General features: G+C 40.8%; 1 protein-coding gene across 1 annotated transcript in view; it reads right to left on the bottom strand.

Annotated features, from left to right (window-relative positions):
- Positions 1 to 6,896, bottom strand: part of PDSS2 (decaprenyl diphosphate synthase subunit 2) — a 261,210-nt gene extending 254,314 nt beyond the window's left edge. Inside the window, exon 1 of the mRNA XM_036249222.1 lies at positions 6,336 to 6,896. Coding sequence (XP_036105115.1) covers positions 6,336 to 6,628 — 293 coding nt within the window. The 5' untranslated portion in view covers positions 6,629 to 6,896. The remainder of the gene's footprint in view (positions 1 to 6,335) is intronic.
- Between the last annotated feature and the right edge of the window lie 7,340 nt (positions 6,897 to 14,236).

Raw genomic sequence — 14,236 nt, 5'->3', positions numbered from 1 at the left:
TTCAATTCTTTTGGATGTATATCCAGAAGTGGAATTGTTGGATCATATGGTAATTCTATTTTTAATTTTCTGAGGAATGAAACTGATGTTTTTCCATCAGAACAATTCTTTTGAGATTCATCCAAGTTGTTGTAAAAATAGTAAGTTTCTTTTCATTGTTGAGTAGCACTTCATTGTATGAATTTGTTGAAAAGACTATTCTTCCTTCATTGAATTGCTTTTGCACCTTTGTTAAAAGTCAATTGGGTATATTTGTGAAGATCAATTTCTGGGTTCTCTATTCTGTTCCATCAATCTGTCTTTTCTATTCCTCTGCTAAACCACACTATGTTGATCAAGGAAGTTCTATATAAGACTTAATAGTAGGTAGAATGATTCTTGCCACTTTCTTCTTTTTTTAACATTGTTTTAGCTATTCTAGCTCCATTCATTCTGCTCATTTTACTTTATTCACTGCTTATCCTTGCTTTAAGGTCCTCCCTATACCTTGAAGAGGTATGATAGCCTGAGGAAGAAAAGAGAAAAAATAATCATGAAGGAAAAAATATGTAATAGACTACCATGACCCTAAAATATTACCCATGTAATTTCTCCCCATCCATCTCTAATTACATCCCAATTTCTTCATGTAAGGTTCTTTAGTATTCCAGGCCACTTTGCTATCTCTAAATGTAATAGCTAATATATCTCTACTACTCATTAGTCACAAGTCATTTACTTACTTCTGTCAGATATTCATAAACACAGGGTGGGGCAAAAGTAGATTTACCACTGTGAGTACAAGAAATAGTTTATTCTTGTATTATTATTTATTAATTATTGCATTATTTCCATATGAACAACTGTAAACCTACTTTTGCCCAACCCTATATATTGGTGTCCAACAAAATGTCTACTCATTAAGGGAAACCATGTTTTATATTTCTTTATATTCCTTTATAAGCTTCAATAAATAATTAAGTGAGGAGTATTTATCTAATTGGGATTTAGAGTAATGATATCCTAAAAAATCTGGAAGAATAAGGGCTACATTGTTTCTAGCAATAAGATCATTATCTTACCAAATCTCAATTTAATTTAATGTCACTTCTGAATTAAATGGTTAAACAGTATAGTTCTAGGATCTTTTCCCTTTTCTTGATGAGATGGCTTAGGAGATGGTTTATGGTGATTTCTTTTTTTCTCCTGCTGTTTGCCAAAAATGTCACCATTGATCTAAATTTTAGGGCTATTAGGTATGATTCATTCCTAACATACTATGTAGATTTATCCAAAAAGTAAAATGACCCAATGGGTTAGAATATCAATTTAAGTAGATAAAAGAAACTCAAATGTAAAATGGGACTGTAAAAGAATTACCAAATCTGGTTTCCTATGGTCCTATTTCAATTACAAGGGGTCTTTGTGTCCTTTTGCTCATATGCTGAGATCATCTTTCTCATTAATTATCAATGCTTTGCTGACAAGATCTCAACAAAGTAAGGTGCATAATATGTGAAATAACATAGTTGCCTAATCCATGTTTTTAGCTATAATTTACAATAACCACAGTCTTTCTACCCTATGGATCAAATGTCTGCTCCTTTGCTAAAACATATACACAGTATATAGTGTATATAGATAAACAGGGTGTGGCAAAAGCAGGTTTACAGTTGTGACTACACGAAACACAGTTTCTTCTTCTTTTTTTTTTTATCCTCACCCGAGGACACTTTTGCATTAATCTTCAGATAGTGTGAGAGGGAGAGAGGGAGGGAGAGAGAGAGAGCAACATCGATGTGAGAGAGACACATCGACTGGATGCCACCCACACGACCCCGGGGTTGGGGACAAACTGCAACCGAGGTACGTGCCCTTAGCAGGAACTAAACCTGGATCTCTCTGGACCGCGGCAACACTCTAACCACTGAGCAAAACTGGCCAAGGCCAGAGGATATTTTTCTACTTATTATTAGATAGAATGAGGGAGAGAGAGAGAGACAAAGAGAAACATCGACATAATAGAGCCACATCAACTGGCTGCCTCCTGCGTGACCCGACCAGGGCCGGGACAAACCATAATCGAGGTATGTGGCCTTGACTGGAGTCGAACCTGCACCTCATTGGTCCGCAGGCCGACGCTCTAACCACTGAGCTTAACAGGCAAGGGCTATTCTTATATTATGTATTACTTTCCATGTGAACAACTGTAAACCTATTTTTTTTCTTTATTTATTTTTAGAGAGAGAAGAAGGGAGAGGGAGAGATAGAAACATCAGTGAGAGAGAACATCATTTGGCTGCCTCCTGCATGCCCCTCACTGGGGGTTTGGCCCACAACCTGGGCATGTGCCCTGACCGGGAATGAAACCGGCAACCTCTTCATGGGTCGATGCTCAACCACTGAGCCACACCAGCTGGGCTAAACCTTTTTTTAATATGTTTTTTTAATTGATTTTTTAGAAAGATAGAAAGAAACACTGATGTGAGAGAGATGCATCCATTGGCTGCTTCCTGCAGCCCCCTACTGGGGATGGAGCCTGCAACCCCGGCATGTGCCCTGACCAGGTATCAAACCGGGACCTCAGTCCATGGGACCACACACGGAGCCACACTGGCAGGGATATAAACCTATTTTTGTCCCACCCTATACATATATATGACGCCACAAAAGTTTTTTACTCATCAGCTACCTATGAATAGACTTTAAATAATTTGCAGCACACTATTAAATATAATGAAACTATATGCAGATTAGCTTTCTTTTCTTACAAAATAAAGCAATTCATAGATATTACTACAACTTTGTTGAAACTTATTTTGTTCTCCAATTCTTTCACTGTAGTGTGAAACTAAGTATGCTACAATCAGGAAAGTTTCAAAGCCGTCAGTCTTACAGGCTTTCATCTAGTATGTTTCTGGTGGTCTCAGAAGGGATCTTCTCCAAGACCCCATTTGATAGTCTGGCAACTAACTAGATGAATTGGGATTCTCAGGATGTACATATTAATAAGGCTCTTTTTATTTATTTTTTTGTCATATTCAAGTAATTTTATTATTTTTATTTATTTTAATTAATTTATTTTTGTTACAGATGTTTCTCCTTTTTTTCCCCATTGACACCCTCCTCCCCATCCCTCCCACCCCGTCCCTGGCTTTGTTGTCTGTGTCCATTGGTTATACATACATGCATACAATTTCTGTGTTTTCTCTCTTCCTTGCCCCCCCAACCCTCTCTTCTGAGGGTTGTCAGTCTGTACCCTACTTCCACGTCCCTATTCCTCAGACTGTTATGTCCATTATATTCCACAAATAAGTGAGATCATGTGATATTTGGCTTATTTCACTTAGGATAATACTTTCCAGGTCCCTCCATGTCATCTCAAAAGATAAGAGATCTTTCTTTCTTTCTTACAGCTGCATAGTACTCCATTGTGTATATGTACCACAGCTTTGTTATCCATTCATTTACTGATGAACACTTGGGCTGTTTCCAGGTCTTAGCTATTGTAAATAGTGCTGCCATGAACATGGGGGTACATATATTCTTTCTGACTGGTGTTTCAGGCTTCTTAGGGTTTATTCCTAGAAGCGGTATCACTGGGTCAAATGGCAATTCAATTTTTAATGCTTTGAGGTAACACCATATTGTTTTCCATAGTGGCTGCACCAGTCTGCATTCCCACCAGCAGTGCACTAGAGTCCCCTTTTCTCCACACGCTCGCCAACACTTGTTGTTTGAAGATTTGTTGATGGCGGCCATTCTGACAGGTGTGAGGTGATACCTCATTGTTGTTTTAATTTGCATCTCTCTAAAGATTAGTGATGTCGAGCATTTCTTCATATGTCTCTTGGCCATTTGTATATCCTGTTTGAAGAGGTGTCTCTTTAGGTCCTCTGCCCATTTTTTAATTGGATTCTTTGTCTTCCTTTTGTTGAGTTGTATGAGTACTCTATATATTTTGGAAATTAACCCCTTATCTAATGTATCATTGGCAATTATACTCTCCCATACAGTGGGTTGAATAAGGCTCTTTTTAGCTCTGCCCTTTTCACTTCAATGCTTTATTACAGAGACTACAATACACACAATGCAATATACTGTTACAACTCCCATCACTAACACTATCATTTCCATCAAACACTCACACAGTTTGATTAGCAAAAATTAAGAAACCTTATGGTGCGCCCTGGCCGGTTTGGCTCAGTGGTTAGAGCGTTGGCCTGCGGTCCAGAGAGACCCGGGGTTCGGTTCCCGTTAAGGGCACATACCTCAGATGGGTTTTGTCCCTGACCCTGGTTGGGTCATGTGGTAGACAGCCACTCGATTTGTCCCTTTCACGTCAATGTTTCTCTCTCTCTCTCCCTCCCATTCTATCCGAACAAAAAATGAAAAAATGTCCTCAGGTGAGGATTAAAAAAAAAGAAACCTCATGGTTCTAGTGTTGTGAGAACATAGAGTAACCTGAGTTCAGATACTGCTCATGAGAGTGTAAACTGGTACAACCACTCTAGAAAACAATTTGTTTGGTATTACCTACTAAAGCTGAACATGTGCATATACTCCTGTATCGATTCTCTAAGAAATATACCAGGAGACATGCAAGAATATTCACAGCAGTATTTTTCATAAGACCAAAAATGTAAACAACCCAAAAGTTGTATGAGAAAAGACTGTGGCATATTCACACAGTAGAATTTTATACACTAATGAAAAACTAATGAAGTACAGTTAAACACAACACAATGAATCTTAGAAACAATGATAAATTAAAAGAGCAAGTCATATCAGATTATATGCAATAAACTACCAGACTAAAAAATTTCAAAAAGAAGAAAAATTAAAGATATTATTACTTAGGGAAACACTCATGCAATTTTAAAAAGAAAAAATCCAGTATACTTGGGGTCAGGGAGATGTACCAGGAAGTAACTCAGCTTTAACAGGATTGGTAAAATTATAGTTCTTAAACTGGGTGATAAACTCTTTAGTTCCATTATTAAGCTTTAAAATGTGTGTGTATCTGTGTGTTAGGTGTCTGTCATATAGACTCTCTGGAGAACTAGCATTCCAGCTATAGGACAAGTTTAGCCCACTCATACGATGACATTCTTGATAACTGGGAATAATGCTAAGAAATAAAATCACTCTACTACTGCTATTTAGTAACATCTGTAGCAACAAAGTAGAGGTGTCTCAAAAAATTAAAACAAGCGGTGGGCAAAGGTAGCGGTGACTATATAAGAGCAACATGAGGAGGATACCTTGTAGTGATGGAAATGTTCTGCATCTTGACTATCAATATCAATATTCTGCTTGTGATATTGTACTATAGTTGTGCAAGACATTACAACAGGGAAAAACTGGCTGAATGGTACATTGGATCTCTCTGTATTATTTCTTCCACCTGCAAATGAATCTACAATTATCTCAAAATAAAAGTTTAATTAAAAACAAGGAAACATAAAAAAGGATAATTTTTGTCCAGGGTTTCTCCACCTTGGTACTACTTACATTGTGGGGCACATAATTCTTCATTGTTAAGGGCTGTCCTAGCCACTGTAGGGTGTTTAACAGCATCCCTGGCCTCTATCCACTAAATTCCTGTACCACATCCCAGTTGTGACAACATCTCCATGCTCTGCCAAATGTTCCACAGGGGGCAAAACTGTCCAATTAGAGAACCACCGCTTTAGTCATAAAAGGAAAGAAGAGCTGTGGAAATGTTCCTCAAGACTGAAGGAGACTAAAGAGACAGGACAACTAAGTGTAATATTTGACCTTAGACTGTATCCTGTATTAGAAAAGGAAAGAATGCTCTTAAGGACAGTATTAGGTCGATTAACAAAATGGAAACAAAAGTTGTGGTCCTTAAAATCCTGATGGCAGGTTTCACAGTAGTCCAGCTTAAGTGATAAAAATCCTAAGAGCATAAAGACTACTGACTGGATACATTCGTATCTCAACCCTGGGACATTCGTTGAAAAGAACTGTCTACCTTCAATCTATCTTCCTTCCCCATTCTTTCTAGAGGTGACCTCTTGAATAGTACGGAATCCATCCCACGTTTTAAAGACCATTTCTAGCAAGTGACTCAGACTCACATCCCTATTCAGTTCCTCCACTAATCACTCTCAATAATTAAGCAAAAACGCAAAAAGCGTACACATGTTTCTCAAAAGAAAACCACTTATCCGCTCAACTGAGCAAACAGGAAAAATGTTACGGTGAAGTGCACTAAAGAGACGACATCCAATGTCTAGGAGGGCTGAGGAAAGGAATAAGTAAAAAGAGGTAGGCAGGAAGCCAGCCTGAGAGAGGCAGGAATGACCAGGGGGGAGGAGGGAGTAGCTCACCTGGCTGTGGTAAGCAGAGGGTGCTGAGTCCCCACCAGCTTCCGCACCTGCATAGCAATGTTGCTGAGCTCGTCGCTCAGTAGGCAGCGGAGGCTCATAAAGGACGTGGGATAGCCCACGATCTTCTCCGCCTCTGACACCACCTGGTTCCAGTAGGCCGGGGACTTGGAAGACTGACCACGCCAGGAGCCCACGGAGATGGTGCCGAGGGACGGGGACCACCCCAGGCGACGCGGGCGTCCCGAGGCCCGGAGATAACGGGGCAAGCGCAACGGCAGTTGCGGAAGGCTCATAGTTTGAGTCTGGGAGTGTCAGGGACTTCAGGGGGTCCGGAGGTAGCGCGGGGAAACAAGCCAGGGGCGGAGGAACTTGCAGGGACTAGAAGCGGCTACTCCTGACTCTCAGAGGCGCGTGGGTTCCTTGGAGCTGTGACCAGAAACGAACTTGAACTGCTGCAGAACAGCTCCGTCTAGACAGATAACTAGTTGCCCTAGCTCAGCACTGCCCCCGGCCAACTAGGGCAGAAACCACGGCCAAAAGCTAAATGGGGGACGCCATATTTAGAGGCGAGGAATGCGGCCTGTCGTAAAGATGGAGGCGGGCTGTTCTGGAGCTGAAACTGTTCCCTACCTTACGGCACAGCCGTGAAATCCCGAGGGGGCGGGGCTCTGGAGGTGAGCCGCGGGAAATGAGGTTGGGTGAAAGCCTCGGCTTCTCCCACCGCCTGGTCCTGGCCTGCGGGGGCCGAGGGCGGTAGGGATGCCGGGGTGAGTGCCTACGGTTTCCCCGGAGCCTGGTGTCTAAGCCGAGTGTGAGTCACCAGAGCCTCCCCAGCGCCCAGCACACAGTGGGCACACATAAATATTTGTGTTGGGACCGTGGGTCTTTTTTGCGGCCCCCGGCCTGCCCGGAAAGAAGGGCGTCGGCCACCTTCTCTGGAAAGCCTCGCGTAGCTATCCATCGCCAGCACCTGGCAGTGGTCTGGGACCGGCGGGATGGCGGCTCTGGGGCTGCGGGACATCAGGAGCTGGCTCAGTGGTGGTGGGGATACCGAGTTCCTGCGTGGGTCTGAACCCTCGTGCCCTCGGCTCCCAACCAGACGGAAGGTGGCGTGGCCCAGCCGAAAGGGTTCTTTTTCCCAAGGAATGTCCTCTCCTTATCCGAGTCACTGGCCTCCTTGCCGGGGCTCCTTTCACCCCTGTGTACAGCTCAGGCAGAAGCAGCTGGACCTCCCACAGGGGTGCGGAGAGGGACCTCTTGAGAAGAGCGTACCATCCAGGACTCAAAACCGTACCACTGACCCTAGTACTTTATTATAGCTCGTGTATTATTTCACATAATCCTCAAAACAGCCAATTTAGGTAGAAAACATTAGTATTCTCCATGTTTTATATAAAGAAACTGGGGCACAGACAAGTCCTATAAATTGCCTAAGTCCACACTAGGCAGGGACGTGAACTCAAGCAATCTGGTTTCTAAATCCATGCTCTTAGAACTGCAACATTACAGCCTCTCAAAATAACAGGTTACCAACCATTATTGTTTTCTTATTGCTGTCAATGTAATTATCATTTCTATAATGCTACCTATTCTCTTTTCAAGTATGTCTAACATTCTTATCACCCCAAACAAGTGTTAAAACCCGTTAATAATAAAGGATGTATTATGCATTTTTACACTTATAAAAATAGCTTGCAAAACTCTCTTCAACTTTCAAAATCCCTTCAAATTCATTATTGATGTATTTTAGCATCATAATGCTGGACTAGACTTGGGCTCCATTAAAAATCAGACTTTAAAAAGGGCAAATTAAAGAATAATTATTCACTTTGCAAAAAAGATGCTTTTCTCTACAAAAGGTTTAGCCTTAGACTCCCTTTGAATGGCAAATTTCCCTTATGATTTAAAAATCAGATTTTATTGCCAAACATTCAGTTTAGGCATAATTCTTCAGGGGTACATTTCAGATAAATGGAGTTATGCTCATAAGTATTAAACACAGTCTGTGACCACAAAATAAGTAAGGCAAACTAAAGTTCAAAAATAATTCCTTTGAAAGAGATAACAAACAACTGGCAATAAAATTCGGGTCTGTTCTAGATGGAAATAAATGAGGAGAGTGAGATACCTTACCATTCCAAAAAGTTCCAAGGCCTCAGCTTCTGGGTTATCCAAGGTGAAAGAAGTTATGAAAAAAAACAGGAGAGATAAAGGCTGAATGTGATATATATCGTGCACCTGAGGCTGTTTCTTCAGAATCACAGTACCTTAAGACTAACTTTTCATGCAATTTCCTTAATACCAATTCACAGCATGTACTTTAATTTCTCCACAGAAGCCAAGTGCATTATTCTCTGGTCATACTCTATTAACCAAGTTTTTTATTATTCATGGGACTTTTGGTCCCATTTATTTTAAATAATCAGCACTTTCCTTTATACTTACAGTTAAAAGGTTGCATTATACCTAATGATAATCAGTTTTTAGAAGGTTAAAATGGTATTTGTTCTTTAATCTTCCAGATATATATATAACTCCTTAGAGTCTCTCTGACTAAAGAGATTTTTGAATTGCTGGTGACTTTCCGAGGAGCAGGGAGAGGGAGTATCTGTGATTCTGCCCTTCCTCTGCCACTGACCACAGTCATTTTAAGGATGTCTGTGAATGTGTGCATAAATAAAGCATACAGCAGCGTTTCTCAACCTCGGCTTTATTGACATTTTGGACCAGATAATTCTTTGTTGTTGTGGGGAGGGCTGTCCTGTGCATAGTAAGATGTTTAGCAACATCCCTGACCTCTACTCACTGGATACCAGCAGTGCCCCTCTCCAACTTGTGACAACCAGATTTTTTTCAGAACGTTGCCAAAATGTCCCCTGGCGGGCAGAATCACCCATGAAGATACAGGGAAATGGGAGAAGCTAGAGAAAAAAATAATTTCCATTCATGATATTTACTTTTACAAAGCAACAAAATAAAAGGTCCTGGGTGTGGGCAGCCCTGCGGATTAGAGAATGGTCGTTCCACCACCTGGAAACCTCCAGCCATACACAGGGATATCTTCTGCTTGGCATTGGGGTTATTCTGGAGACAGCAAGCTGACAAAAGTTCTTCCTCCTCCACTTTTCTCGGGATCCTGAAGCTGATCAAGTACCAGTGGACTTCACTTACTGTTCTCTCTACATTTTGCTGACCTTAGAAAGAAATGAAGTCATATTTGGTGTCCCTTTTTTTTGGTTGGAAACCTGAACCAGCCTTTGGAAATACAAAGTCTTAACAAGGATGGTGTATGCTTTGGGCTTTGGCATTTCCATGATTAGGTGAGTGGAAATAGATAGGGACACTGCAGCCACCCTCCTCTACCACCGTCAACACAATCACCTATTGTTAATGCTAAGAGAGTTCTTCCAAAAGCAGATGAAAGCATCGTGGTATATCTCGGGGCAGAATGATAAAAGGAGGCAAGTAATAAGATTAGCAAAAATCCAAAAGTTTGACCACCTACTGGGTTGGCAGACTGTGAAAAGGAAGAATACATATCACCAATGAGAGTGTAAAATGGAGCACAGCACCTATGGAAGGGAATTTGATAATCCCTAGAAAAATTACATATATATTTACCCTTTGACCTAGAAATCCCAAAATACAAAATGACTTATACACGAGGTTATTCATTGCAGTGTTATTTCTAATAGCAAAGGATTGGAAACAAACCAAATAGCCACAAGTAATGGACTGGTTGAATAAACTAGGGTAGAACCATACAATGAAACACACTGTGCAACTCTGAAAAACGAGGACCATGTCTTTAAAATGATGTGGAATGATTTCCAGAATACATGTTTTAAAAAAAAAAAAAAAGTGCAGAACAGTATATTATGCTTTTTTTGTAAGCCAGGTGAATTATGAATATATATTTGCATATCTTTGGGATGGGAGAAAACAGGTGGAGGAGAAAGGCATGGAAACAGACTACTCTGAATATACCTTGACTATACTTGACTACATAGTTTTGACTTTGGAATCATGTATATATTTTACATATTCAAAGTACTTTAAAATTCAGCCCTGGCCGGTTTGGCTCAGCGGTTAGAGCATCCACCTGCGGTCCGGAGAGACCCGGGTTCGGTTCCCGCTAAGGGCATGTACCTCGGTTGCAGTTTGTCCCCGGCCCTGGTTGGTCGTGCGGGTGGCAGCCACTCGATGTGTCCCTTTCACATCGATGTTTCCCTTTCTCTCTCTCTTCCTCTCTCTCCCTCCCACTCTATCTGTGCAAAAAATGGAAAAATGTCCTCGGGTGAGGATAAAAAAAAAAAAAAGATCAAAGTACTTTAAAATTCAAAAGAAAAATGTATTTCTTAAAATTTGAAAACAACTGAAGCAAATGACCTAATTGTATATTAAGTTGGTGGCATAGCCACACCAAGTAAACAATTAACTGACTTTAGAAAATAGTGTTTTCACTGTACATAGTGGAACATACATAATGAATTATGTTCTCAGGATAAATAGACCTACAAAGAAATCTTAAACTTCATTCAGTAGTCTTATTGCTAGTAGACATGTAGATATTACTACTTTCAGACCATTTTTGCATATTACAAATGATGGTTTTCAGAGTAAGTAGAATCCAGGTAATAGTAAAGGTATATTTGAAATAATATGAACTTATGGTTTTTCCTTTTAAAAAGTATGTTTCTAATATTCCAATAAGAAAATTACATATTGCCCTGGCCAGTTTGGCTGAGCAGTTAGAGCGTCAGCCTGTGGTCCAGAGAGACCCGGGTTCAGTTCCCGATAAGGGCACATACCTTGGTTGCAGTTTGTCCCCAGCCCTGGGTGGGTCGTGTGGGTGGCAATCACTTGATGTGTCTTTTACATGTCGATGTTTCTCTCTCTCTCTCTCCCTCCCACTCTATCTGAACAAAAAAATGGAAAAATGTCCTCAGGTGAGGATAAAAACAAAATTACATATTTATTGAAAAAAAACAACAACACCATACACTTGCTTTATCCCTTGAAAAGGCCTCGAAGTAATAGTAATCTTGTTGCAATCTTTAGCAGTCATTATACTCTCAATATATCATTTCTTATGAAAAAGAACGAGACCCTTTGGAGGAATGGCAGCTATTAGGTCGGGGCAAAAATGTGCACGAGCCTGAAACACCCTGTTATGCAAGAAATCAAGGAAGCTATTAAAGTCTAAAGTCTAATGGGACAGGTCAAAGGGACAAAAGGATCAGCATAAAGAAGCTTCCACTGGCTGAAAAAGGGACAATCTGAGCATGAAAAAAGGGTAGAAACTACAACCGATTGAAATTCATTGATGACATATAAATCCTTGAGTTCATTATTAGACATAACTAGGGCAATATTTGCAATATAATGAAAGTATTGAGCATTTATCCTGCCTTTCCTGTATGAATTATATTTAGTGGTATTTTAGCCTGGCTTACACCCTTGAAAGCTGAACCTGAGACAAGGGCTTACTTTTAGGTAGTTTATTTTGGACAGCCATCTCAGGAAACAGCAGTGAATGACGAGAGTGAAACAGGGAAAGTCAATACAAGGGTGTTCTCAAGTTAGTCATCCCTGTGGGCAATAAGGCCTTGAGTCTTCTGGGACCCTTTGACTTGCCATGTAGAATACACTTCATAATTGTCAGCTTGATGCAAGAGAGAACCAGTTATTTGCCAGCTCCCATTTCCCATGGGTCCAAATTTCCTGCTTGGGGCCTTACTCCCTGACACTTCTAAGCTTCCATATAAGTGCTAGGCAGATATCCCACCCTCATGGAGTCAGGAACTCAGGGGCAAGACGTGAGGTGTGTGCAGTGCACATGACAAGTGCTGTTAGGCTACACCTGCAGAAAGCAGGCGGCTTCAGCAATGGCTGTAGTATGATGCAGCTGAGAAGACGTGAAACAGGGAACAAGTCTCTTTTAATGGGGTAACCAAACAAGCCAGGCTGATGAGGGATAATGCCATGTAATAAAAGAGGAAAAAAGATAGAATTAGGAAATTACCACATTGTAATTCCTTATGAAATAATTGATTCAGGCAACAATGATCAATAAGTGAGAGGCTAATGGGGAACTTTGCAAGGGTGGCCTTGAGCTGATAGCACCTGCAACCCCTAACCAATCTCAGCATCATCAGGAGTGGAGAGTCAGTCCGCATGGGTGCCTCCTGATGTGCACAATGAACTACATAGCACCACCTAGGAAGTATTTCTGCCAAAATAGCTGAATCCTAATCTCATGTGGCCTTTAGGACTAATTTTCCAATTTTCTAGAGACCTAGGAGGGAACAGAACAAGTGAAATAGCTTTACAAAGAAGCAAACAGATCAATCCAGCATATCAGATATTCTATAGGCCAACTGACCAGGCTTCTTCAACAGGAAAAGGGAATAAGATGGGAGTGAGTAGAAGGACTTCTCGAGATTGAAAGACTTCAAGAGGCATACCAGACCAAGTGTAATGTGTGGACCTTGTTTGGATCCTGATTCTAACAATATTAACTGTAAAAAGTAAATTCTGAGACAAGCAAAGAAGTTTGAATTATAGTATTGATGCAGGAGATATTGCAAAGGAACCATTATTAATTTTATGTGTAGGTCTATAAAATAGCCACATTTTTAATTTTTTTTTTTTTTCAATCCTCATCCGAGGACATTTTTCCATTTTTTGTACAGACAGAGTGGGAGGGAGAGAGAGGAAGAGAGAGAGAGGGAAACATCGATGTGAAAGGGACACATCGAGTGGCTGCCACCCGCACGACCAACCGGGGCCGGGGACAAACTACAACCGAGGTACATGCCCTTAGCGGGAACCGAACCCAGGCCTCTCCGGACCGCAGGCGGACGCTCTAACCGCTGAGCCAAACCGCCCAGGGCTAAAATAGCCACATTTTTAAGCAATATGTACTAAAGTGTATAGAAATAAAATAATACAATGTCAGAGATTTGCTTTAAGATACTTCAGGAGGAAAAAATAGATGAAGCGAGTGTGCTAAAATCTAGAAAGTTGTTGATTCTGAATAATGAGTGTATGGTATTCCTTATACTATACTATCTGTGTATGTTTGAATATTTTTATAATAAAAAATTTTAGATAAGTAAATATTCTCATCTCTCTCTCTCTCTCTTTTGTTTTTACAAATGTAAGGAGTCAGATGACTTGCTCTAAATCATAAACCTGGGAAGTGGTAGGGCTAGAATTAAAGCTGAAACTCATCTCAATCTTTCCCCTGTATCTTGTTTTATTTACTCAACATATTTTGCTGAGATTTACTCATATTGTGTATAGTGGCAGCTCATTGGTTTTGACTGCTATATCACATCCATTGTACACTCAGAACTGAATGTAGTTATTTTCCAACCTCAGGCACACATAATTGTGACACATAAGAAGAGTTATAACACACTTTCATAATTGGTTCATGCATTGTTCTTTTTTTGTTTTATTTTGGTGGTAAGCAGCCTCCAAGATGGTATCCAATGAGGCTCCTGCCTTCTGGTAGTCATACCCTGTGTGGTTCCCTTCCACATTGCTTCAAGGTTGGTCTGTGCGATCAACAGCATCCACAGAGATGTCAGTGTGTCACTTTCCAAGGTTAGTTTTATAAAGGACATGGAGCTTCCATCTTAGGTTCTCTCTCTCCCTCTCTCTCATTACTTGATCTGAGATAAGCCATGTCGTGCCACGAGTAGTCCTATAGAGAGACCCAGGTGGCAAGGAACTTTGCCTCATGCCAACAGCCATGTGAGTGATCCATCTCGAAAGTGGATCCTCCAGCTTCATTAGAGACTGCAGCCCTCACTCACAGCTTGACTGTAATTTCATGTGAGACCCTGAGCGAAAATCACCCAGCTAAGGTGCACCCAGATTCCTGACTCTCA

Source organism: Molossus molossus, unplaced genomic scaffold (genome assembly GCF_014108415.1).
Source record: "Molossus molossus isolate mMolMol1 unplaced genomic scaffold, mMolMol1.p scaffold_m16_p_8, whole genome shotgun sequence".
NCBI classification, from domain to species: domain Eukaryota; kingdom Metazoa; phylum Chordata; class Mammalia; order Chiroptera; family Molossidae; genus Molossus; species Molossus molossus.
The sequence above is the reverse complement of the archived record's forward strand: the minus strand, read 5'-3'. Positions and strand labels throughout refer to the sequence as shown.